Source organism: Podarcis tiliguerta, assembly GCF_965153285.1.
Source record: "Podarcis tiliguerta genome assembly, chromosome: 13".
Lineage (NCBI taxonomy): Eukaryota > Metazoa > Chordata > Lepidosauria > Squamata > Lacertidae > Podarcis > Podarcis tiliguerta.
In genome coordinates this window covers 21564720-21590229 of record NC_139546.1, presented here as the reverse complement: position 1 = coordinate 21590229, position 25510 = coordinate 21564720, and the positions used below count along the sequence as shown (strand labels likewise).

The 25510-nt window shown below is 45.1% G+C and overlaps 1 protein-coding gene and 1 long non-coding RNA gene across 2 annotated transcripts; both read right to left on the bottom strand.

The window, feature by feature from the left end:
* Positions 1 to 8993: 8993 nt before the first annotated feature.
* PRR15L (proline rich 15 like) lies at positions 8994 to 18882 on the bottom strand. Its single transcript, XM_083408822.1, has 2 exons — positions 17932 to 18882; positions 8994 to 9588 (listed from the first exon to the last, which is right to left on the bottom strand). The coding sequence occupies exon 2, from the start codon at positions 9566 to 9568 to the stop codon at positions 9245 to 9247; it is 324 nt and encodes a 107-aa protein (XP_083264948.1). The 5' UTR covers positions 9569 to 9588; positions 17932 to 18882; the 3' UTR covers positions 8994 to 9244.
* A 3843-nt stretch (positions 18883 to 22725) lies between these two features.
* On the bottom strand, positions 22726 to 25497 carry LOC310662040. Its single transcript, XR_014504218.1, has 2 exons — positions 25373 to 25497; positions 22726 to 23050 (listed from the first exon to the last, which is right to left on the bottom strand). It is a non-coding gene; the product is annotated as an uncharacterized lncRNA (long non-coding RNA).
* Positions 25498 to 25510: the final 13 nt, after the last annotated feature.

The window sequence follows — 25510 nt, the reverse complement described above, 5'->3', positions numbered from 1 at the left end:
GTTGAAGGTGAATGTGGATTAATATTAACTTCTGTCCTGTTCCCTCCCACAAAAAATGTATGTGTCTTCTTTCCTGCCTCCAGAAGTGCTCTGGTGGGGGACATGTCATGCTCCTTCTGGGGTAGCTTCCCCAATTTTGGTCCCCATCCTGCCCTCATCTCTCACCTGTGGCTCCTAGAACTGTCAACGTGCGGCAGTGGCCACACCCTGGGAAACTGTGTTGACTAGCTGGCTGGCTGCCTAAACCAGGTGAGGGTAGCCATTGGGTCTCAAGCCCTTGCTGAGTTAGTGAGCGGCAGAAGTGGCTCATCAGCCTGGAAAGTTAGCCCATCTACTGTAGGAGAAGGAAAACTGATCCTAAACCGATACTCATTCATGAGAAAGACTTCAGGTGTAAACACAGAGGGAAAATCTGTACCCGTTGCCTTGCAGTACATCTTTAGGAGAAGAAAAAGTGCTAAAGAGTAAATGCTTCACAACTCTGAAGTGATGACTGCCTACGGTTGGTGAAAATCATATGCTGAAACTAACCCCAGGCTAAAAGCAAGCAATTTAATCTTGGCAACTTTAAAAACTTCTCCAAAGAAACTCTTAAGAGAACTGGTAAAAGAGGTTTGGATTCAGCTGACGAATGCCTGAAAGGAGGGAATTCCAAAGGGAAACCCCTGCGAGTGTTTGTGGCCTTATTACATAAGGCACAACCGGTGAAAAGTGGAAATACTGGATTTCTCTTCTGGTTTTACCTTGTCATCTACCCCCCTCCCCAAGCATGCTGTTCTTCTACATTCCACCAGGGGGAGTTAGCGTGGGCTTTTCTCTGGTGTGCAGCCCAAGTCAAGTATCGGTTTGCTCTCTGTTCATTCTTGGGTTGCCTCCCAGTGAAACTGCATCCCTGATAACCTTTTGCCCTCTCTCAGCTCCCGGCACATATTTGCCTTTTCAGTCATTGCTCCTTCGCTTGCTAATCGAGGGCTAAGATCTGCCAGAGCAGTTCACGTTTGATGATGGGATTCCCTAAAGCCTGGGAGAGCCCCCTTCTGCCTTGCCTCTGGAAACACCCGTTTCTGGAATCCTCCTGAACTTTCGCTTTCCTTGTCTTAGCCTGAGGCTTCACGTTGTCACTGCGGTGCCTGGAGAACAGAAGCATATCCTGAACCATGCAAAGCAATAAACGAGAGAACAGCGTCCCTGATCATGTGTGAAACCATGCACACAGACACACACAGATCGCTTGCGCATTTGTGAATGAGGGAAGAGGTCCCAAGTTGGAAGGTGTGGGTTCCAGTAAATCTGAGCCTTAGTGCATCAAGTTTTAGAAACGTAGGATGTTTTATTACTAAAAAGTGATGTGACATCTTAAAAAGAATTGATGTACAGTGGTACCTCAGGTTACATATGCTTCAGGTTACATACGCGTCAGGTTACAGACTCCGCTAACCCAGAAATAGTGCTTCAGGTTAAGAACTTTGCTTCAGGATGAGAACAGAAATTGTGCTCCGGCGGTAGCAGGAGGCCCCATTAGCCAAAGTGGTTAAGAACAGTTTCAGGTTAAGAACGGACCTCTTTAACGAATTAAGTACTTAACCTGAGGTACCACTGTACTGTTGTGCTTAACATTGTTAACTATGGCCTAGAGAACTAGGCTTCAAATCCCCACCCAGCCTTGAAGCTCACTGGATGGCCTTCAGCCAGTCACCATTTCTCGGGCTAACCTACCTCACCAGGTTGTTATAAAGATAAAATTGGGAGAGAAGAGAACCATTGAGATCTTTGCAGTAAAGGTGGGATATAAATGTAATAACTGGTCTCTTAAGAGACCAATCAGGCCATTCTGCATATTTCTGACAGAGGGTTGTGTTGCATCTATTGGCACATTTATTTAGGTGTAAATCCCATTGTACTACATGAAGTTTGCTCTTGAGTAAACCTACAAGGGACACTGATATGTATGTCTTGCTTTCTCCTTCCTGAAAAAATGTGGTGCCTGGATTCCCCCCCCCCCCCAGTTAAATATATTATAAATATGTGCCCACTTTGTGAACAGAAGTGTAGCCAAAGTCAGTGGTCTCTGAAGTACATTGCTAATGAGATACTTGAGCTGTATAGAATCCAATTAAATCGCAAAGGGGTAGTGATGTGATGCTCAAATCTGTGCTGGGTTTGATTGTAGGAGACTCCACATCACATTACTGCTGAGCCAGACAACCTTGGGCCTAACCTCTACCTCCCAGGGTTGAGCTGAGGTCATAATGAGGCGAACACTGTAAAAGTTCCTGGTACACTGTAAAAATGTGCCGCAAAGATGATTATCGTTTGCCTGTGGGCCTTCGAGGAGGCCTCTTAATTTTGCTTCCTGCTTAGCTGGGACCCTGGAGCAGAACTGCAGGACTCTTGGCCTCTCCTTCAACCTACACAGCGAGATATTTGCAAAGAGGAAATGCTGGGCCTCTTAATATCAGAAGAGAGGATATTTTAATTCTCCACCAGGATTTGCACCTCATGCCTGCATTCAACAAGAGCTGTTAAGCTTTGTGACTATACCTTCGTTTTCGTCTGGGAATATCTGCTAGTGGTTCAGAGCCAAGAAGAAAGCTTTCTCTGCTGCTTCTGGAAGACAAGCAGTAGCAATGGGCCCTGTCTCTCCCCATACACTGAATACAAACTGCATAAGAAACAAATGGAGTAATAAACATATTGGTTCTGTACTGAGTAAGCACCCAAGTAGACCCATTTGCCAGGCAAGACAGTGTCATGCTGAGGGCACAGGGGAACACACTCATCTTCAATGTTTCCCTGATCCTCAGATTCTTGTGTACAAAAGCATGATGCATACCACAACACACACCAATGCCTGGTTATTAACCCCTAGTCTGTACATGCAAACAGTGGTGCAGAAGGGAGAGAATGGTCTGAAAACACTTTGGATTGCAGGTAGGTGATCGCCCCTCTGTTAAAACTTCCTTCAAATAGAAATCCACCACAGCAAGCAAGGGGGTGGATCTGTCTTCCTGCTCTGCTGACTTTCTGTTTGCAGGGTTGCATTTTTAATGTTTTTGAGGGCTTCAGGGTGCTTCTGAGGTCAAAAAAGTTTGAAGAAATCCTTCTGTAAAGAATTTTCAGTTTGCACCAATGTGTAGGTACAGTCCTCCCTTCCCCAAACTGGTAACCCCTAGATAGTTTGGCCTACAACTCCCATCAGGCCCAGCCAACACGGCCAATGTGAAGGGATGATGGGAGTTTCTAGCTGCATACATTCTTTTATAGCACATTCCCACCTCGAAAGAGTCCTGGGAAGTGGAGTTTGCATGGGAATGGGCTATGATCCCCAGCATCCTTAATTACAGTTCCCAGGATCCTTTGGGAGGAAAATGTATGGTGTATACACAGTTGCAGTCCTAAAGGTCCAGGCAGGAGGCCATGCCAGGTTGCGGAAGACTGGCCTAGGAGTTGTTTCTTATTTTGTAGTAGTTAGCAGGTGCTCAGCTATGAAGCATTATGTATGGTAACATCCAAGCTAAACTGACTGAAGTATTCATTTGAATCCAAGACCTTGTCCTGGTATTTATTTTCACTTGTTAGGATTTCTCCCTGAGATATGTACAGTTCTAAAAAGGATGGGTGTGTGTGTCTCAGCACAAGGTGAGTGCCTTTCACTTCCAGATGGCCACTTAAAGAGATATGGGGCTAGAAGAGTTTATCAGTCAGAGTTGTGCCTTGTATCCCTGATGCTGCCATTCCTGTTGTTGGGAGAGCAGTATCCATGCACACCTCTTGTTGGAAGTGCATCAGGGATCATTCATTTAGTAACCAAATGGTTAATTCTGTTTACAGTTAGCCAGCCAACCAAGAGGGTGCTAGTTGGGGTGGTGTTGCCTAGCAACCAGTCTGAATAGCATGATATTTGCTGAGGTAACTCCTACTCTGATTGGCTGTGGAGGTCTGAGGGAGTTTTCCTTATACCTTAGTTGAATATCCTTCTGCTATAAACAAAGGCTGTAAATAAAACAAAACCTCTCTGTTCATTTCTCCTCATATTTTTTGTGCCCCTAACACAAAGAGGAAATAAAGGTAAACGGAGGGGGTTGAAGATGCATCTGGACGCAACTGAATAGACCTTTTTGTAGCCTCTAAAGCAGAAATAGCTTCATAAAGAACCTGTTTGAAGCACACACACGCACAGCTGGGTGGGGTCATATTTGAAACTAAACAGAAATAAAACGGGGACATTTCAGTGTAAAGAAAGGCTATATTGTATGGACGTGCTCTGTATTGAATTCTTGGATGTACAACCCTGCCCCAATCTGCCCAAAGGGGATTGTATTTCCTGCAGCTGACACTGTCCTTAGAATCTATTATCAAAACAGAACACAGTAAGTTCTTTTGTCCCAGGATGAGCTGACCTACTACACTCTTTTGATAGCATTGGGAGATCAAGGTATAAGGATGGAAACAACTCATCTCTCACCCCTGCCATTGGGTGTGCTGCTGTGATGTCACAGAACAATCACAAATTAATTAAAGAGAAGGCTATATCAGAATGGTGTAAAACAGTCCGGCCACTTTAAATAATACGAAAGATCAGTGGGAGAAAGAAGACAAAGAGGAACTGGGGGGCAGCGGGGATTCCTAAGGATAGATAGGTCTGGGGGCTGATGATATGAAAGGTGATGGGGGAGAGAAGGCAGCTAACAAACTGGCTCAAAACAGGTAGTCAAAACCTAGCTGTAGGTCTTAATCATGTAAAATCAACCCTTCCCTTAAATCATATAACATTGTTTGTTTCTCATGTTATGATCATAACCCTGTCTGGACCCGTGTTTGCATGCAACTACTTACTAGGGAGACACTCTGTGTATGCTCAGAGATAATCTTATCACTATAATTAATTACAATTCCCAGTGTGGTTTAACAGCCAATCCCTCTTCACAGGGAACTCTGGGAATTGTAGATCTGGAAGGGGATTAATGGTTTCCTAACAACTCTCAAAACCTTTAACGAATTATAGCCCCCAGAATTCTTTGGGGGAAGCCATGACTATTTAAAGTGGTTTCAGAGTGCTTTAAATGTATGTTGCAAATGTGGCCTAATGCTTTCTCTTGAGATGGGTGAGGGTGGGGGAAGTTTGTCCTTTTGGATCCCAATATATATGGGGCAATGGTGGGGACAAGTTTTTTGCAGCAAGCAATTCTTGCCGGTTAGGAAGACAAACTGTGATGAAGTTCAATGAAACTGGTGTGCAAAGTTCAGCAGAACAGTAGGTTTTTATGAGTATCAACTGAGGTTGATAGGTGAGTTATTAATACAGTTCTTCACAGCAAGTGTTCACCTGACTTACCAGACAGCCTTGGCAGGGACTGACTGGAGGCAACTGAACTGAATGTGGGAAAAGGACAACCTTGAATTCAATGTGTGTTGACATCATTTTCAGAAGTCCTTTCCTCCACTGTAATGGACCTGAGTTAATATGGTTTGGATTGAATTGGATGTTTGCTGGTATTTAGGTGACACTTTGAGCAAGGACCCTTGAACTTGGATAGCAGGCTATGAAGTAAATATGAACCAAACAGTCTCTCCCTGTGTATCCCCCAAACAAGTCCTGCACATACATGCACAGAGAAGTGGCTGGTACCAGAGGCAGGATCTTTTTGTCATAGGCTTTGCTCTTCTAGAACTCTCTCCCTTAGGACCCCATCTTTGGAAACTTTTAAGAAACAAACCCATTTTTATTCCAATCTACTTTTTATTAATCACTTCATTTTTTTATTGATCGCCGTTGACGTTTTCACCTCCTATTCAATTTTAAGGAGTGTGTCATTTTAATTGGACATTAAAAATTTTTTTTTATCATTAATGCACTTTTTGAAATTTTGTACCCTGCCTTGAAGAAGCAGTTGCGCCCCAAAATGTGGTATATAATGCAGGTGGACAAATAAGAAAATAAGAAAAACGGCTTCTGACGACTCAAGCTAGTGAGACGTTCCACACTGTTAGAAGGAAGGTCTCTAGGGCAGGGATAAGGAACTTACTTCGCCCTGAGGGACACATTCCCTCTTACAGCCTTTCTCAACCTGTGGGTCCCCAGATGTTGTTGAACTACAACTCCCATCACCCCTAGCTAGCAAGGCCAGAGCTCAGGGATGAGGGGAGTTGTAGTCCAACAACATCTGGGGACCCACAGGTTGAGAACCGCTGCTAGGAGAACCTTGTGGGTGGCCACACATCAGTGATGGGTGGGGCCATAGGCAAAAGTGGGTGGGCCACTTTGTACGCTAGGTTACATTCCAGCAACACAAAGATCAGAGGTTTCCACTCACATATACACAAACATTTCCTCTTCCTTCATCAAGACAAGCAAGAGGTGTTATTACAGTTCGGAGATACGTTCCAGTCAGGCAAAGGCACTCAGAGAGGGTGTGGAGCAGGGCTGGTGTGCTGGGTGTCACCAGGGCAGAGAGGGGTGTGACTTGGGGAGAGTTCAAAATGTGAGATAAAGAGGCCCGGAGGGCGACATTTTGCACCCAAGCCTGAGGGATCCCCACCCCTGCCATGAGGTTTACTGTTCAGTTTGAGCTGGAGAGAAATGACATTTTGATCCCCGCATAGATCAGTTATAAAACAAAATGCATGTTACTAGGGTTGCGACTCCATGCTAAAGCACACTTTTCTTTATAAACATCCCTAATGCTGCACAGTGGAGGGAGGAAAAACATAAAGTCACAGATGATGGTGAGAGAAATGCCCATTTTGCAGTCCGAGGAGATGGAAAAGGGAAAGGTTTCATGTAGGGTTTATGTGACGCATTGTAGCTGGATATTTCATCCCTTGGAGGAATGTTAAGGCTTCTGAGCAAGGGCATGTCCACAGTTTCTATTATTATTATTATTATTATTATTATTATTATTATTATTATTATCATCATCATCATCATTGATTGCTGACTCCAGAATATCCATTGGATCAAACCTGCACAAATTGTGGCCCATCACTGAATACACAGCCCTCCAGCCTTATCTGGTGGTCCTCGATAAACCTGTTTTTGCAGCATTCCCCTGGCTGCAAAATAGGCGTAGTGGGATGTTAATCACATGCCCGACACGCCAGAATGCATGCCTGTGGGTCTGTTGAGCTTGGTGGGTCACAATTGTGGAGGCTGGCACCATACAAGGACAGATTAGAATCTCCAGCTTTAGCAGGCACACCGCACTCAAGAGATGACAACAAGGCTGGTTTCATTGCTGAGCAGCCCCTGAGCAAGGTACCTCCCCACCCCTCAGCAACCCACCTACCGTTTAAATTTCCCACAATGCTTGGAGGTTCTAGTGTGGCCACCAGTACCTTCCATGGTGCCGGTGAAAGGTCTTAGTAATTTTTGATCCCACCCCCCATATCCACAATGCAAAAAAGACTGCCCTTGCAACTCAGTTCCTGTTTGCACTTGCTTGTTCTCTCCTGCATTAATTGCACATTCCCTTTCCCTCTTTGATTTGGGAGGGGGAGTTGATGTGGTGACACACCGACACTATTTTGTGTTCCTATCTCTTTCGTTTAGATGTGGTAGCCATTTTGTTATGCCATGCCCCCACAGCAGCCATTTTGTGTTATGCCATGCCAGGCCCTCCAAGTGTCCCTAGTTTCCAGGGATGTCCCTGATTTCGAGAAGCCGCCCTGCTTTCTGATTTGATTCTGGAATGTCCCACTTTTCCTTAGAATGTCCCTATTTTCATTGGAGAAATGCTGGAGGGTATGGAGTTATCTAGTGCTTTTTTTCTAAAAAAATTAAAATGTTTAGGGGTACTCTCATTTTCCTACTCATATTGAAATACTGCCCCTAAATGAGGCAAAACTTAGATTTACAAAATGTTTAGGGGTATGCGTACCCCTGCATACCCCCAGAAAAAAAGCAGTGGAGTTATCTGACCCCTGAGCCGTTCAAAGGCAATCCTGTAAAGGGAAGTTTATTTAATGTTTTATTATGTTTCTTATATACAGTGGTACCTCAGTTTAAGAACAGTCCTGTTTACAAACTATTTGGTTTACGAACTCCGCAAAACCGGAAGTAGCATTCCGGTTTGCGAACTTTATCTAGGTCTACGAACAGAAGCCAAACAGTGGAAGGGCACCAGCTGCAAGAGGCATCATTAAGGAAAGCAGTTTAAGAACAGATTTGGTTTAAGAACAGACTTCAGGAACGGATTAAGTTCGTAAACCGAGGTACCACTGTATGTTGGAAGCTGCCCATAGTGGCTAGGTCAACCCATTAAGATGTATGGGGTATAAATAGCAAAATTATCATTATGGAATGGGACGTCCGTATTTTCATTGGAGAAATGTTGGAGGGCATGCCATGCTCTCATAGCACCAGTTTTGTGACTTGTGTCCATGACACTTCCTCAAAATTCCAAATGTGTCTACTGGCCAAGAAAATTGGTGACCCCCCCCCCAAGTTCTGCTACACTGAGTGTTCTGGGGCATTGTGGGAAATTTTCAGTGGTGGGCAGCTTCTCAGACAGAGCCACTGCAACCGGATAAACCTACCTCCAGGGAAACAGTGGCTGAGGTGGCCATCAGCGCTGATTGGCACAGCTGAAGTGCTGAAGTCCCAGCTGTTGCCTGAGGATGCCATGTGCTGATGCTAATCTTGGGTGGCAAACATGTTGGCTTGACTTGCACCCCAATTATGAGGGTCACATGGTGGTACACTATGGTAATTTTTGAAACTAGACTCTATGGTTTAATGGTACTTCTCCTCCATAGGTAGCAAATATGTATTCTCTTAACTTCAAAATATGGTAAGCTAGCCCTACTGAATGTGTGTGTGTGTGTGTGTGTGTAATTTTGCTGACTGGAGCCCTGAACCTTAGCCCTAGTCCTGCCCTGATAGCACCACTGGGATGATAGAGTTCCTAATGGTACCCAGGGGTAACTGGTTAAGTAATTCTGAATATGATTCTTGCACCACACATTCTCTGCTGTGCCTCTGGCTTCTCCTGTCATGCATTTTAAATACTATTAGCTTTATTCCTTAAATTAAAAAAAAGACTAGTAACATTAATAAAGTTCATCTTCTTCTGAAACTTTTCTTTTCAAGTGAAAATCAGGACCCAATCTCGAAAGCCCAGCTGGTCCCTCGTTAAACTTCATTTGCAAATGGGTTGAAATGCATGTGTCGTACGCTTCTCTCAGACCAGAGAAACACCCTCAATTGAGGGCATGTGAAGAGAATATCTCTCTTTCATCCGCCTCCTTATTTCTCGTCCCGTTCGCTGTCAGCAAAAAAATTGGGGTTTTCTGACAACGTGGCCCTTACTTTCTTCTTTTCCTTGAAGCGCCCTGAATGAGAGACTTTGACGTGTTTCCCTTTGGTGCTCTTGTCCACAATCTTCTCTAGCCGGGCGTTGAACTCGCGCTCGCTGCTCCCGCTGTTTCCCCCGTCGGCAAGCATACCCTCCTGTTGGTTCTCATTGTTGGTGACATCGTAGATATCTGGGCTTTCATACAATACTTTGGGGGTGGATTTTTTTTTCCGGAGAAAAGTCAGCTTCCACCAGCTATAATTGTTTTCCGCCATGGTGGCCAGGAATCGACACCCTTGAATGTGGGGGGAAAGCAGATCTGTTATTACGAGGAGGTGCCTCCAGACTGCCAGCCATTTTGCCTGCAAGATTCAAGCGTGTGCTGAAAAAAATGTAGGTTTGCACAACTGAAGTGGATTAAAGTACTCTGTTGCACTAGTGCAACAAACCCGCATAAAAAAAAAAAGAAACACACTTCTAGGAAAGTGACAGAGAAATGCAAGGAAAAGCTTGAAATGAATGAGCAATTGACAGGAATATGTATAAACACCCCGCAGGCAAATAGGATGAATGTGAATTGTTCTTTGTTTTATAACCACCCCATAAACAAATCAGAACAAATGCTCAGTAAAGGCTGGATGTAGCCTAACCTCCAGGCAAGCTTTATGCAGAGAAATCAGGATGAATGTTCAAAAAACAGGTAATCTGCAGGAGCCTCAGGTTTTTGTGGCTTGGGCTGGTTCTTTCCCCTGAGGCTGGCCAGGGATTAATTCCTTAGAATTCCAAATCTTGTTTTTTTTTCCCCACCCCAGAAAAAAATCCCAATTTCTAGTAACAGATTACACAAGGCAAATAGTTATCCTGAAGCCTCGAGGCCTTAGGCACTAACAGCAAGAGCCGTGGCCTGTGAGCTCAGGAGAATGGGCACTTAAGGGTAAAGGTACCCCCTGACCGTTAGGTCCAGTCGCAGACGACTGGGGTTGCACGCTCATCTTGCTCTATAGGCCGAGGGAGCAGGCGTTTGTCCGCAGACAGCTTCCAGGTCATGTGGCCAGCATGACTAAGCTGCTTCTGGCGAAACCAGAGCAGTGCACAGAAACGCCGTTTACCTTCCTGCCGGAGCAGTACCTATTTATCTATTTGCACTTTGACGTGCTTTTGAACTGCTAGGTGGGCAGGAGCAGGGACCGAACAACGGGAGCTCACCCCGTCGTGGAGATTCGAACCGCCAACCTTCTGATCTGCAAGCCCTAGGCTCAGTGGTTTAGACCACAGCGCCACCTGCATCTCAGCAGAATGGGCACTTACACATTGCTAAAAAGGAGGAAACCCATTACTTAAATAAAAAAAAGCACACAGCTGCATGCAATTTACATTGTGCTAATTTATATCCATTAGGTGCAAATTTAGAAAGAATAACTGTAGTTTGACTGGAAATACAGTACATCTTGCCATGGTGAAGACTAAGGGACACCTGTGTGCCTGCTCAGTCTCATACCCTCCAAGTGTCCCAATTTTCCAGGGACAGTCCCAGAATAATGAAAGCCATCCTGGCTTCTGAGTTGATCCCAGAATGTCCTTATTTCCTCCGCCAGTTCTGCCGTTGCCGAACTAGGGGAGGGGGATGAACTGGCGCTTATCCCGAGCAATGGTAGGTGTGGCTTCAGCAGCTGCGAAGGGAGTTGCCTATCCATGGCTGCCACAGCCAGCCTCCTCCATTGGGTAGCTCATAGCGGCTGCTGGAGAGCAGGCAAAGAGGAGAATGGGCTGCAGCTGCTGAGGCCCAGCCCCATGTGACACACTGGCTCTGAGGGGCAGGGCCTCCCTGGGCAGGAACAAAGGATGAGCAGTGCCAGGGGTGGGGAACATGTAGCTCTCCAGATGCTGTTGGCTGGGTCTGATGAGTTGAGGTTCAACAATATCTGGAAGACTGCAGGTCCCACACTCTTGTGCTAGGACTGCAACTACTATGTGACTTAAGCTGCACAACCACACAAAGCTTCATTGCCATAGGTAGATAGGAAGCTACCTTTTACCAGGTTTGTCCATCTATCCCAATATTAGCTACAGTCACAAGCTTTCCTAGGCCTCTGGTAGAGGTCTTCCTCATCACCTGTTAACCTGTTCCTTTAAAAAAAAGAGAGAGAGATGTTGTGCATTGGACCTAGGACACAAGACATGTTCTCTAACTTGTCTTTTGCCTGTCCAAATCAAGGTTTGACCTTTACTGTAATATCTTAATCCTTGTGACCCACTTCCCCATCTTCTCTCACTCTGTTTTTCTCTTGCCATTTATTTCCTTATAAAGAAAGAAAAAAAGAATGAAAGAAAGAAAGAGAAAATGGTTTAACACAGTGGTAACCCACTCTAGAAGGGACGTGGGTGGCGCTGTGGTCTAAACCACAGAGCCTAGGGCTTGCCGATCAGAAGGTCGGCGGTTCGAATCCCCGCGACGGGGTGAGCTCCCATTGCTCGGTCCCTGCTCCTGCCAACCTAGCAGTTCAAAAGCACGTCAAAGTGCAAGTAGATAAATAGGTACCACTCCGGCAGGAAGGTAAACGGCATTTCCGTGTGCTGCTCTGGTTCGCCAGAAGCAGCTTAGTCATGCTGGTCACATGACCCGGAAGCTGTACGCCGGCTCCCTCGGCCAATAAAGTGAGATCAGCGCCGCAACCCCAGAGTCAGTCATGACTGGACCTAATGGTCAGGGGTCCCTTTACCTTTACCTTAACCCACTCTAGATTCTGTTATGGTCTAGTTGTGAGTTATGAACTACAAACATTATGCTACACAGCTGCCTGGGTTGTCCTAAGAAGACACAGTACATGGTCATATCCACACAATATATAAAACGTTTAAAGTATATGGCTTCCCACAAAGTATCCTGGAAACTGTTGTTTACCCCTCACAAAGTTGCAGTTCCTAGCACACTTAACAAATTACAGCTCCCAGGAGCCTTTCAGGGAAGCCATGTGCTTTAAATATATGGTGTGGATGTGACCTCTGTTGTCTGGCACAGAGTTACAAAAGGTGCCTCTGCTTCTCTCCCCATCTACATAAACGTCTCGGTAAATAAATAAAAAGGAGGTGCTGCTTCTCATATGCTGATAAAAGTGCTGTGGGTGCCAGCACAAAATGGCTGCAAAAAAGGAGAGAGGTGATGGTACTCCAGGCAGAAAATTTCACAGGTGCCTCTCCCCCTTACTGGCAGTATAATAATAAATGAAATAGCTAACATTTTCCTGCCTTTTCAATACATCTAAAACCAGCTGCCTGAGGTAGCCACCTCACTTTGCCTAATAATAGGCCCAGCCTTGAGTCAGCCCCCAAACCTAACCTTGTTGCTATGAGAACAAAATGAGCTCAAGGGTAGAATGTAACCTGTTCTGAGCACTTCAGAGAGGGTTGGGTACTATATGAGGGCTTAGATACACTCACACACACATATATAATGTCTGTGTGTGTAGGCACAGGGGAGAAATTCTATTTGGCTCACATTTAAAGGCAATTTTACCTAATTTGCACCTTCCAAACCAATACATAAATCAAAACACAGCCATCTTTCAAAAATCGTACCTCTCAGAATTTTGCAGTGCAGTTCTCTAGACAAATTACATATGCAAAAATGTACACACTAGAGTAAATATATAAATGCACATATTCATGAAAATAATACATAAAATGCTTTTCACAAATGGGTATCCTGTAATAGACAAAAATGCAAATAAAAATGTGTGTACAGTGTATGAAGAGATATTTGCATTGAAGTACTGATGAATTAAGGGACTCGGGTGGCGCTGTGGGTTAAACCACATAGCCTAGGACTTGCCGATCACGCTGTGGGTTAAACCACATAGCCTAGGACTTGCCGATCAGAAGGTTGGCGGTTCGAATCCCCGTGACGGGGTGAGCTCCCATTGCTCGGTCCCTGCTCCTGCCAACCTAGCAGTTCAAAAGCACATTAAAGTGCAAGTAGATAAATAGGTACCGTTCCAGTGGGAAGGTAAACGGTGTTTCCGTGTGCTGCTCTGGTTCGCCAGAAGCAGCTTAGCCATGCTGGCCACATGACCCGGAAGCTGTACGCCGGCTCCCTCGGCCAATAAAGTGAGATGAGCACCGCAACCCCAGAGTCAGCCACGACTGGACCTAATGGTCAGGGGTCCCTTTACCTTTACTGATAATTATTATTATTAAGTTTGCAAACTGATGTAAAAATTGGAATACTGAACTGATCAGTACCTGAAATACAGCTTTCCCTCCATTGTTACATTTCCCCGGCAAAGCATAGATAACTGGGAGTATGGAGTTATTCTAACACAGTGGTTCACAAATCTCCCCAATGTCTGGGCCTTGAGAAAATGGTTGAGGGTGTTGGAGAACCATTTAATGATTTTTCTGTCTGTTGTTTAGTAATTATAAGGTGCTGTGCTAGATGCTGTAGAATTATGGTGGACTGTGAGCTACACTTTGGGAACCCCCTATTCTAGGGTGCAGTCTCAATTCGTGTGAAACCATGGTGGGACCCAGCAACCCTGACAAGCTTTCTGCATGAACTGAAGGCACTTCCAGATGATCTGTTTACTGAGCATTCATCTTGATTTGTTTGCAGAGAGATTCGACAGCAGTGGCTCCTTGATGAGCATTCATTCTGATTTGTTTGTGATGAGTTTAGATGGCATTGCACCAACGCAAGGAGGTTTCTTGCGCAAAACCTCCAAATCAACTATAACTGCACAACCTGAGTTTACCAGTACGTGATTGAATCCCATTCAAAAAACAGTGACAATCTGGAAACAGCCTTAGACATAGAACACCTCCCAGAATTCTCTGTGGCACATAATGTTTCCATGCAGCTCTTTCTCAGTAGACATATTCATACGGAAGTGGTTCCAGAACGTTACTGAATCTAGAAAGTTGAAAGACAGTGATGCACACTCCTCAAGTCTCCCGAGACATCTCGGAAATTACAGAAGCCATCCCAGCTTCTGATTGTCTCCTGATGGGCTCCTAGGATATCCCATTTCGGCTTGTGCAAGAACACAGCCCTGAAAGACATGTGCTTTTGGATGCCATGCTCTCATGCAAGTCATGGAACTCGCCCGGGAGCACAGCCCCTAAAGACTTGCATCCCGGTTTCCCCCCAGGCATGTCAGAGGGTGTGAGTCCAAACACCCAGTATTTAAAGTGGCTGCAGGAGTGACTGACTGACCATCGTTTGCTTGAAATCATTAATGTTATTATTTATTCGTTTGTTGGGCACTTGATCTTGCCCAAGGCAACCCAAGGAGGTACTTAAGTTTTCTTGAGGTTTTGAGATCAAGCACAGCCCTCCTGAACAGTATCGGAGCTTCATGCTCCAGCACCGGGGGGGGCAGAGAGCAGGTGGGGGCGGGGCTAATGAATGTCCCAGGGGCGTGACGAGCGTCTTGGGGCGTGGCATGCCACCTGCAAGGGCATGGCGCCCAGGGCGGGCCAGGGGGGCAGCCGCGATGGCACCCCACCGGAATTGCACTGCCAGGGGTGGTGCGCTCACCCCGCATTACTTTTCCTCCGCCAGTGCTCCTGAACAATCCCTCTAGGAGTACCCAATGCTTTCTAATATGGCTGCTACTACCTCGCTCTACTTTGAAAGCAGTCAGGGCTCTTGAAGGGAGACAGTTCTAATGGGTTTGCCATTTTTGTGGCATCTCTTACCTCTGTTACCACCACAGACACTCTAGTCAGCCCATGATGCTCTTCACACATGTAAACACACACTGATCCACCATCCTGAAAAAGTTATGCTCTTCCTACTTTCTCAAAGTAAGTCCCAACAATGTCCACATGTTCCACTAAGTCACGTTGGCATAAGGTCTTCTGCAGCTATATCTGAGGTAATCTGGGAAATGCTTCCCTGTTGAAACACCAACTATAGACTTTCCCATGCAGGTGTGCCTGAAGAGCTTATGGCTTGTCCACATTGGAAAATGGCTTCCTCCCCATCGAAGAGCTGTCCCTAACCCTTCCGCCTGTAAATGTGGGGTTTTTTGATCCTGGCCTTTTTGGACTTTCCAAGGATTGAAAAACCCCACATTTAAAGGGAGCGAGGTGCAGGGCAATGCAGGAATGGGGAGGACATAATGTGGATACCTCTAAATTAATGGGGTGCAAATCCACATTTTGCTCTGATGCGGGCAATCTCTGGTGAGCAACTCTGTTTACTGGCAGGTCCCTCTGAAGAGGAGAAAGGGGCTAGCACAGGTTTTTCAACCGGATACCCTCCAGAAGTTGCTGGACTAAAGCTCCCATCATCCTTGGCCATGCTGAATGGGGCTTCTGGGATTTGGAGTCAAACAACATCTAGAAGCCATCAGGCTGGAGAAGGCTGGGCTGGAGAATCAAGCACCCCCTCCACCACCCTCCCAGCTCTCCCAGAAATGGCTTGCTGAGTAGGAGTGGGTGGGAGGGGTCCTTCTTTTGCACACACCACCTGCCTTTGGGCAGATTTACATTACAAATTTCAAAGTGGCTCGAAACTTGTTTGAAATGGGTTTAGCGGCATAGCTGCCTTCGCTTTCCCTGTAGTATGCAAATTGTAGTTTTATGCATGCCATATGGCATGAATTTGCTGTTTATAAGCCCTAGTATTTCTTGCAAAAATACAGTTCCTACAATTCCTTGGTAAGGAGAGGTTTGACAGTTAGACAGCCTTGGAACTGCCCTTTGGGTATTTCCACGTGTTGGTTTATTGTGGGCTTGGTGCAGCACAGGCACCTACGTCTTTCACTGTGTCACCTGCATCAAAATGCCAACCTCATCAATGAGAGCCAACATGGTGCAGTGGTTAGAGGGCTTGGACTAGGGCCTAGAGAGACCAGGCTTCAAATTCTCATTCAGCCATGAAGCTCACTGGATGATCTTAGGCCTGTCACAATATCTCTGCCTAAGCTACTTTGCAGGGTTGTTGTGAAGATATAATGACAGGAGGGGAGAGAGAACCTTGTGATTTCTGTGGAAAACCCAGAAAAATCTCATTGAAACAGTAACTCTGGATTAAAACGAGGGAGGGGTGTTTTGATGTGGACAATATTGTTATAAAATAAAACAAAAACTTGCAGGCATAAGAAACGCCAGCTTTCCTTTTGCTTGTATACTACTGTGCCAAGGGCTTATAAGAGATGAGAGTATTCAACTTTAAAAGCATTGCATACATTAACACCCCCCACCCGAAACAGTAGACTTAGCTACATTGGCAAAGAAAAAGTGCTTTATACGTGTTGTTAGGCATTCTAACACTGTGACACCAGATTGCGCTGTGGAGTCCCGTTTTTGCTAACCCGATTTCTCATACAAAGTTTGCAACGCATTTAACTGCAATGCTTCTTTCATGTGTCTAGATCCAGCCAGTGTTTTTCTAAAAACATTCACAAATTAGTACAGGTATTTGGGACAGGGGAGAAGCAGCTGAAGTGCTCATTGCCATTCGTGTCACAGGTAACAACGTCCTATTGGACCCTGCAGGACTCGCACAATTGTTGTAGAACCAAGGGATGCATGAGCTGTAGGGGAAATTGCGTTTTCCCCAGTAAGGAGTGCACTTTGAATGGTGAATAAATGTGCTATTTCTGTCACAAAAGCACTACCATGAGGGAGGACATCTGGATCCTGTGCAACAAATCATATGGGCAGAAACTGTGCTTTTAATGTGCAACCCCCCCCCCCCAAATCTCATGGGAAGGATCTTAGGGCCATTTACCAGCTCACATTTTATGATAAATATACTGCAAAGCATAGATTGAGTACAAGTGGAGAGGGGAATTGTGTATGCCAGCACATCTGATATACATATTAAGGAGTCGGGATTGGCCGTACAGTACCTTCCTATCAAGTGTACCTTCAGGGGTTAATCCAGGTTTGCTGAAGTGGAATATATTCAAAAGGCCATTACGTAGTTGATTTTTGTTTTCCCATTTTATCTCAAACGCACCTTAAAGGTCCCACCCTCACAACAACCTTGCATGGTAGATTATTAAATTGTCAGTTCCTCTTCTGAAAGCTATTTTGAGTGATTTTTTATTTCATTTTTCAAGAGTTTAAAGGAACAGGGATAAACACCATGTTATTGTGAAATTAGTATATAAAAGCAGCATGGGGAAAGGAGTCAATGGCCAGTGTGCAGATGAACTTTTAGAAAGATGGAAATGCTAAGAGGTGTTTCTAGATGTGAAATTAATTAAATCATAGGCGATTCGCTTTTATGTTTAAATTATGTACACGGTGATGAGTGGTGTTTAATGTTGCATGTTTGTGTGTGTACATTTTTGTCATATATTTTGTTTCCTCATCTTATCTCAAAGGCAAGATACAGGTGTTATGTTGTCCTTATCTCAGGTTTTCTTTACAACAACCCTGCATAGTAGATTAGGCTGGAAAAAACTGTATCGTCCAATACCACCCAGTGAAGTTGAGGAACTAGCAATGATGAGAAACCTGTGCCTCCCAGATCAAGACTCGGCACCCCGTCCACTGCAATACACTGGTTTTCCATCTGTTGCGGCAATCAATTAAACATTTGTGGAGGCGCAACGTCCCAGCGAGCCGTTCAAGTTTCCCTCTGCCTTCACCCCCCCACCCCCACCCAGTGCCATTACAAACATACCTGCTCTCTTGGACTCCTGAACTTCGTCTCTCAGCGAGTAGCAAGTTCAGCCGTTATGGGAAAAGACCAACATGAAGAAGGGATGAGACGAGGTCCTGACAGTGAGGCAGGTCTCCGTGGCAAAACAAGCAGCCTTGGGTCCGGCAGCCAGTAGCAAAGTGGCTCTCACATCTCAGGTGTGCTGAGGTGCAACATACCTGTTCGTGCTGCGCCCCTTTCTCTCCCTCTCTCTCTCCCTCTCTCTCTATGTCAAGGTTAACCGGAGACTCAGCCACTCCTGTCTAAAGTAAACAGGAACTAACAGAGAGGCCGAGCTGAGAGAGTTCTGAATATTCATGACGAGAGAAATCTAAGCTAAGACATTTTGCTGCCGCTTTGTTGATGTCACCTGAGGAGACCAGGGGAGCACCAAGGCCTTTCGATTCCAGAATGGCAATTATGATAGCCTGTTGCAGAGAAGAAGAAGAAGGAGCGAGAGAGAGAGAGAAGGACGAGGCCTGTGGCACTTTAGAGATTAGTTTATTGGGGCAAGACTTTCATAGGTAAACACCTTACTTCCTCAGTTGTATGCTGTTGACTGAAAAGGCCAGAGGCAATATAGATAATATACATACACATACAGGGGCTGAGATGCAGTGGAATGTAAGGCACTGGGTTTGCAAAGATCACACCCTGATAACTGGGGTGTAAAATGTTCCAGCTCCCATTGTGAGCTGGAACATCAAGGTGTGCCTAACAATTATATTTTGCAGCAAGGGAACCACCTGTGAGTATCTTCATTCACAGGGATGAGGAACCAATGTTCTTCCAAATGTTGTCAGACGTATAGCTCCCATTATCCCTGACTTAGACTGTACTGGCTGGAGTTCAGCAACATCTTGAGAGTTACAGGTTCTCCATCCCTACTTATTCATGACACAGTGCCCAAATTATTAGGATTGTTTCACCTGTGCATTTACCGGTACATCTGAGGGATAGTTCAGTCGGTAGAGCATGAGACTCTTAATTTCAGGGTCATGGATTTGAGTATCACATTGGGTGCAAAGATTCCTGCATTGCAGGGGGTTGAAATAGATCCCCCCCCCCGTGGTCTTTTCCAACTCTACAAATTTGTGATTCTGTGAATTTCATATATTGACACTTGATTGCTGGCAGCCAAATGTGTGAACCAACATCACTGAAAAAAACTGCATCCAGGAGATACTGATAACATTTACTTACTTACTTACTTACTTACTTACTTACTTACTTACTCATTTATTTATTATACCCCGCCCATCTGGGTGGCTTCCAACTGAATATTAAAAACACAGTACAGCATCAAACATTAAAACCTTCCCTAAACAGGGCCACCTTCAGATGTCTTTTAAAAGTAAGATAGTTGCTTATTGCCTTGACATCTGCTTGGAGGGTGTTCCACAGGGCAGGCGCCACTAGCGAGAAAGCCCTCTGCCTGGTTCCCTGTAACCTCACCTCTCGCAGTGAGAGAACCGCCAGAAGGCCCTCGGCGCTAGACCTCAGTGTCCGGGCTGACGGATGGGGGGAGGGGTGAACATCATGAACGTGGAAGTCTATTTGTGAACCTATTTGTGTGGAATTTAGCCAGAGTAAATGTAGAATGTCTAGGAAGATTGGAATCCTCTGCCACAGGTATTTTTGCCCTTTCCATTTTCAGTGTCAGGTTTGTTTGTGTCTATCCCTTTTCTTCAATAGAAACCAACCTGATTTGCCTATGTAAAAGGCTGCAGGGCATTGCAGCAGGCGACAGCATTTATAGGACTGGAGGGATAATATCACCATGTTACTACATTGCTTTCAACACCACATCTCTTGGCCTCCAGATAACGTCCCCAACCAGAGGCACCCTGGAATGGCAAAGAACCACATCCCCAATTTTGCCTCTGTGAGATAAAACAATGCAAGCTGAAGGGGTTTTTTGTTTTGTTTTTAGGACAACAAACCTGCTTACCCATACCAGCAATGATGACATGTTTCCAAAACTTGAATCCTCCTTAACTATTATTTATGTAATGTCTTCAATGTATATAATATATATTTATATTAGATAAATATAGATATCAGTTGTACTGTTAGGGCAGGACTTCATTATTTTTCAATTTATTATATGTATCTAACAAAATGTAAAGACCATGTAATCATAATAATAATCTCTTTTATCAGTTTACATAAAATAGCACAATATAATTTTCATAATAATAAAAAAATCAACAAACTTCAAAAACAAGTAGGCATAAGGAAGGCACTTCCAGACTCACTGTTTTCAGCTGCAGTTCAAGAGCACACTAGGAAATTCAGGTTGTGCAGTTGGAAATGATTGGGAGCTCCTGCGAAACAAATCCATTCCCCTCCCTGCTCCCCAACTCCAAAAGATAAGGCTTTTTGCGATAAGGAAAGTGACTGGAAAATGCACTGGAAAGTGTGAGATTAACACTTCATTTGACACAATGTCATCTAACCTCCCTGCAATTAAATCAGAGCGAATGCTCATTAAACAGCCGGCATCGTGTAATCTCCCTGGCAAACAGATCGGGATGAATGCTCAATAAAACAAGTCATCTGGAAGATGATCAAAAATATAAGATAAAAAATCAACAGAATTTAAACGCAAATATGTGTCAGAAAATTACAGATCTGGGTAAAGGTAAAGGTACTCCTGCCCGTACGGGCCAGTCTTGACAGACTCTAGGGTTGTGCGCCCATCTCACTTAAGAGGCCTGGGGCCAGCGCTGTCTGGAGACACTTCCGGGTCACGTGGCCAGCGTGACATCGCTGCTCTGGCGAGCCAGAGCTGCACACGGAAACGCCGTTTACCTTCCCGCTAGTAAGCGGTCCCTATTTATCTACTTGCACCCGGGAGTGCTTTCGAACTGCTAGGTTGGCAGGCGCTGGGACCGAACAACGGGAGCGCACCCTGCCATGGGGATTCGAACCACCGACCTTTCGATCGGCAAGCCCTAGCCGCTGAGGCTTTTACCCACAGCGCCACCCACGTCCCTACAGATCTGTGTAGCCTTGCCCAAACAAAACGTATCTTCCAGGGCCCCACTCCTGATGATGATGATAAGGAGGACCCACAAATAAAATCAGATCCACTAAGCCTCGAAAAACCGTACCATCAACTTTTGATTGTAGGGAAGACAACGGCCCTCCCCAGTGGTCTCCCCAACACAGAGAGAACATCTGCCTGGCCCAGGGCTCATCTTGATATGCATTTCAAAAAATATTCATGGGATTGCTAGTGGATGGGTGGGTGCACTCCCCCCCCTGCTCTCAGCAACCTCTCCCCATGACTTCCAGCACCAGAATAAATTATGTGCACGCACATGCACACTCACATAATACACCCTGTCTAATTCAGCATTTCTGGTTGCAAATTGGCATAGAATTCCAGCATCTTCTTGACAACACAGAAAATGGACAGCTGTTGATGACTCTCACCTCATTCATTTCTCATGGCAAATACGTTCCTTAGGGTCACAAGGGCGTCAGGCAAAGTTAATGTTCTTTCCACCATCACACAGACACACATGGCCAGTGCTTTTTCCCCTTAAATAATTGTTTACTCTCATTTTCTGACTCATATTGATATACTGCCCCTCAATGAGGCCAAACCTAAGATTCACAAAATGTTTAGGGGTATGTGTACCCCTGTGTCCCGTCCCCCCAGAAAAAGCACTGCACGTGGCCTTGGAATAATTTGAACCAGGGCCAAGAATGCCAAGGACTGATTTTGGCAATCAGATTGTGTTTGGGACATTTGTGGTCTATTTATATTATTTTGTCTCCATCCTGTAAACCTGAGACTCTGTGACTTGATGGTGTACCATGGAAGACCCACCAGCCAGCCCAGATGGGAGAGAGATCAGATGCAGACTGGAGGGTATTACTAGCACCAGTTAGAAATAAAACAAAGGTAGTGGAGGGTGATGCGGGTGGCACTGTGGGTTAAACCACAGAGCCTAGGACTTGCCAATCAGAAAGTTGGCGGTTCGAATCCCCGCGACAGGGTGAGCTCCCATTCCTCGGTCCCTGCTCCTGCCAACCTAGCAGGTCGAAAGCATGTCAAAGTGCAAGTAGATAAATAGGTACTGCTCCAATGGGAAGGTAAATGGCGTTTCCATGTGCTGCTCTGGTTCGCCAGAAGTGGCTTAGTCATGCCGGCCACATGACCCGGAAGCTGTATACCGGCTCCCTCGGCCAATAAAGCGAGATGAGTGCCGCAACCCCAGAGTCGGTAACGACTGGACCTAATGGTCAGGGGTCCCCTTACCTTTACCTTAGTGGAGAGTAGAAAGAGCCATGGTAGTGGTTAGGAGTGTCAGACTAGGACAAGCAGAGCAGGGTTCAAATTGGCCATAAAGCTCACTAGGTGACTTTGGGCGAGTCAGGATCTCTTCTTAGCCTGATCTACTATAACTTACAGGGTTGCTGTAGATGTAAAATAGGGATGGGGAGTGATGCATGTATACCACCTTAGGCCCCTTGAAGGAAACGCAGGCTATAAATGCAATAAATAAATAAAATAGCTCTTTAGAAACTCTCTTTTCATGGGTTTGGTTTCCTGACTGGTAGATATTCTTGGTTAAGTTGCTGCTAGTGGAGTGGACATTTCTCTTTACATCCATTTTTCTGCTCCTCTTTGCCAGTAAAGAGTTAAGGCTTCCAGCTCTTGCTTGCCTGCTTGGACTATTGTCCTTTTGAATCTATTATTTCCTTCTGAAGGATTAGTGAAACTAGGCTTTGGCTCAGCCACTTGCCAGACCGGTTCCTCACCTTTCTTTCTTTCTTTCTTTCTTTCTTTCTTTCTTTCTTTCTACCTACTGTATTTCTGTGACCTAGTCTTTGTTTTGAGGGTACTAATTTCCTCTCCAGCTTAGCACGAATCTTCATTTCAATATTGGAATAAATAATTATGCTCTCTCCAAGACTGTCACTATTTTCAGGGTGGGATTTAGTGACAGGATGGGCAAATTCAAATTTCACAGTTGATTGGGAGGTCATGCTTCCCCCAAAGGATTGGGCTTTTTGCAACAAGGAAAGTGACTGGAAGATGCACTAGAAGATGTGAGACAACACTTGCTTTGACCTCTTGACTTCCCTGCAAAGTGCAAACAATCAGAATAAATGCTCATTAAAAAGCCAGTGTAGTCAAATCTTCCTGCAAACAAATCAAGGTGAATTCCAATAAACAGGTCATCTGGAAACACCCTCAATGAATTGTGCTAGCAGGTCTTTCCAACAAATGGAAGACATCCTATGTAGAGCAGAAAGAAACTGGGATTTGTGTGTGTGTGTGTGTGCGCGCGCGCGCGCGTGCGTGCGTGCGTGCTAGCAATGGTAGATGCTCATGCAAATTCTTTCAAATTTAATCTGCTTGCAAATAATCAAATTTATATCAATGCTCAAATTATGTGGCGGGAGGAAATGTGGGGTGCCTAATGAAATCTACAAGTTCCCTTGATCTCCTTCCCAATTTTATCGAAATCATGCCCCCCCCTGTAGCCTTCAAAAATAGTATCTAAGAGGGCTGTCAAAACAGGTAAGGTGCCCTAAGGTTAGGAATAGGTCGGGATTCCTAACTAGCGATGCAGCCTGAATCTTACAAAGCCTCCTTTATTCCAAAGAAATGTAGTCGCAATTAAGCGCCATTGATATGTGGGGCTTAATCAAAAGCATGACTAATGTTCTCTAGGTTTAAGCCAATAAGCATATGTAATGGATTTGGCAAGTTCTAATAGGCATACTGTAATGCCCCGTTTTGAAAAAGTCTGCTACCTTCTTTTTAGACTACAGATTCCTTCCGATTCTGATCAGGTTGTGAGTGATGCTGTGTGTGTAGTCCAGGCATAGGCACTCTCGGCCCTCCAGATGTTTTGGGACTACAACTCCCATGATCCCTAGCTAACAGGACTAGTGGTCAGGGATGATGGGAATTGTAGTCCCCAAACATCTGGAGGGCCGAGTTTGCCTTTGCCTGGTGTAGTCAAATGGCTCCAAAAGAGGGAGATATCAGCAGGCTTGGGGGAAGCTAGGAGTAAACCGGCCCATAGAGAACTGAATATGCCTTCTGGTCAAGGAATGCTGACTGACTGTTGAGGGCAGGGAGGGGGGAAAGAATAGACAGCTAGGGAGCAGAGACAGAATGGACTGAGTGGGATTTTGAATAGGGTGCACTACACACTGCAACATTTTGTTGCAGGACTCACTTATAGGACAGTGTTATTTGCAGTAGCCTTTTAGAACCTAAGGCTTAAATATATTCAGACAACTGCCATGTTTTTCCAGGGTGATCACCTGATTTGGAAACAATGGTGAGAATGTGAGATTTGGATTGGTACTTGGTACTTTTCAATTATTTTAACTCTCCTGTGTGCTATCACTGTTTGTAAAGAATACTTTTATATGGCGCGCAGTACATGTGATCCAGGGAGCCCTTTGTGTTTTACACAAGTTTAAACACATGGTTTCACTTTAAACAAATAAATGAAACAAATGGAAAGTTATTGTTTAACATTAATGCCATCACAAAAGCTGTACATTTTAATATTGCTGCAAAAAGAGACAGCGTCCCTCAGTCAAATTTGAAAACATTGAAGGTCTTTCAAAAGGAATTAGAAGTAAATAATGTGCTTTGAGTGTCTTTTAAAGTGTATTGATATGTATAGAGGGGGATTATGGAAGAGACAGGTAAATAGTGAATTAAAAAAAGAGAAAGATCTGGGAGTGAACTCCGTCTGTCTGGAAGCCTGCTTCCTAGTCCCAGGTTTGTGGGAGTTCGCTGCAGGTACAGTAGTACTTCAGGTTACATACGCTTCAGGTTACATACGCATCAGGTTAAAGACCCCGCTAACCCAGAAATAGTGCTTCAGGATAAGAACTTTGCTTCTGGATGAGAACAGAAATCGGGCTCTGGCGGCGTGGCAGCAGCAGGAGGCCCCATTAGCTAAAGTGGTCTTCAGGTTAAGAACAGTTTCAGGTTAAGGACGGACCTCCGGAACGAATTAAGTACTCAACCTGAGGTACCACTGTATTCAAGAGTGAGGCTCACGTGCGCAGAGCACAGTATTTTTCCCATACTTTGTACTAACATGTTCACAGCTATCAGTGTTAATCGGTAGCAGACAACCGTCCTGGTCTGATGTCACAACGGAACTGAGCAGCCTTGGTTGGCTTTAGCGCATAAGAAAAAGCAAAAATGCAACCATCTTTCCCTATCATTGCATTTTTATGCAAAGGGACGGGGAGAATGAGAAGCTCTGGCTTCTGAATTTCTGCCCGCTAAGCCTCAAGGGCCGATGCTAGAATAAAAGTATTATTAATTGGATTAATTGTGGTTTGGCTTAAATCTTCACCCCATATCCAACCCTTTCAAGGCTGATCTTGCTCTCCGCTGAAGGGATCTGGTTTATTCTTAATTCACCTCTATATGCCACGCGGATGAACACGTCAGTACTAACTTAGCTCGCATGCAGAAACCAGCGCATGATGCTCAGCCTGCGGCATTCGAGCGCCACCTGCTGGCAAGCAGCTGCCACCGACCTTTTTCTCTCCCGGACTT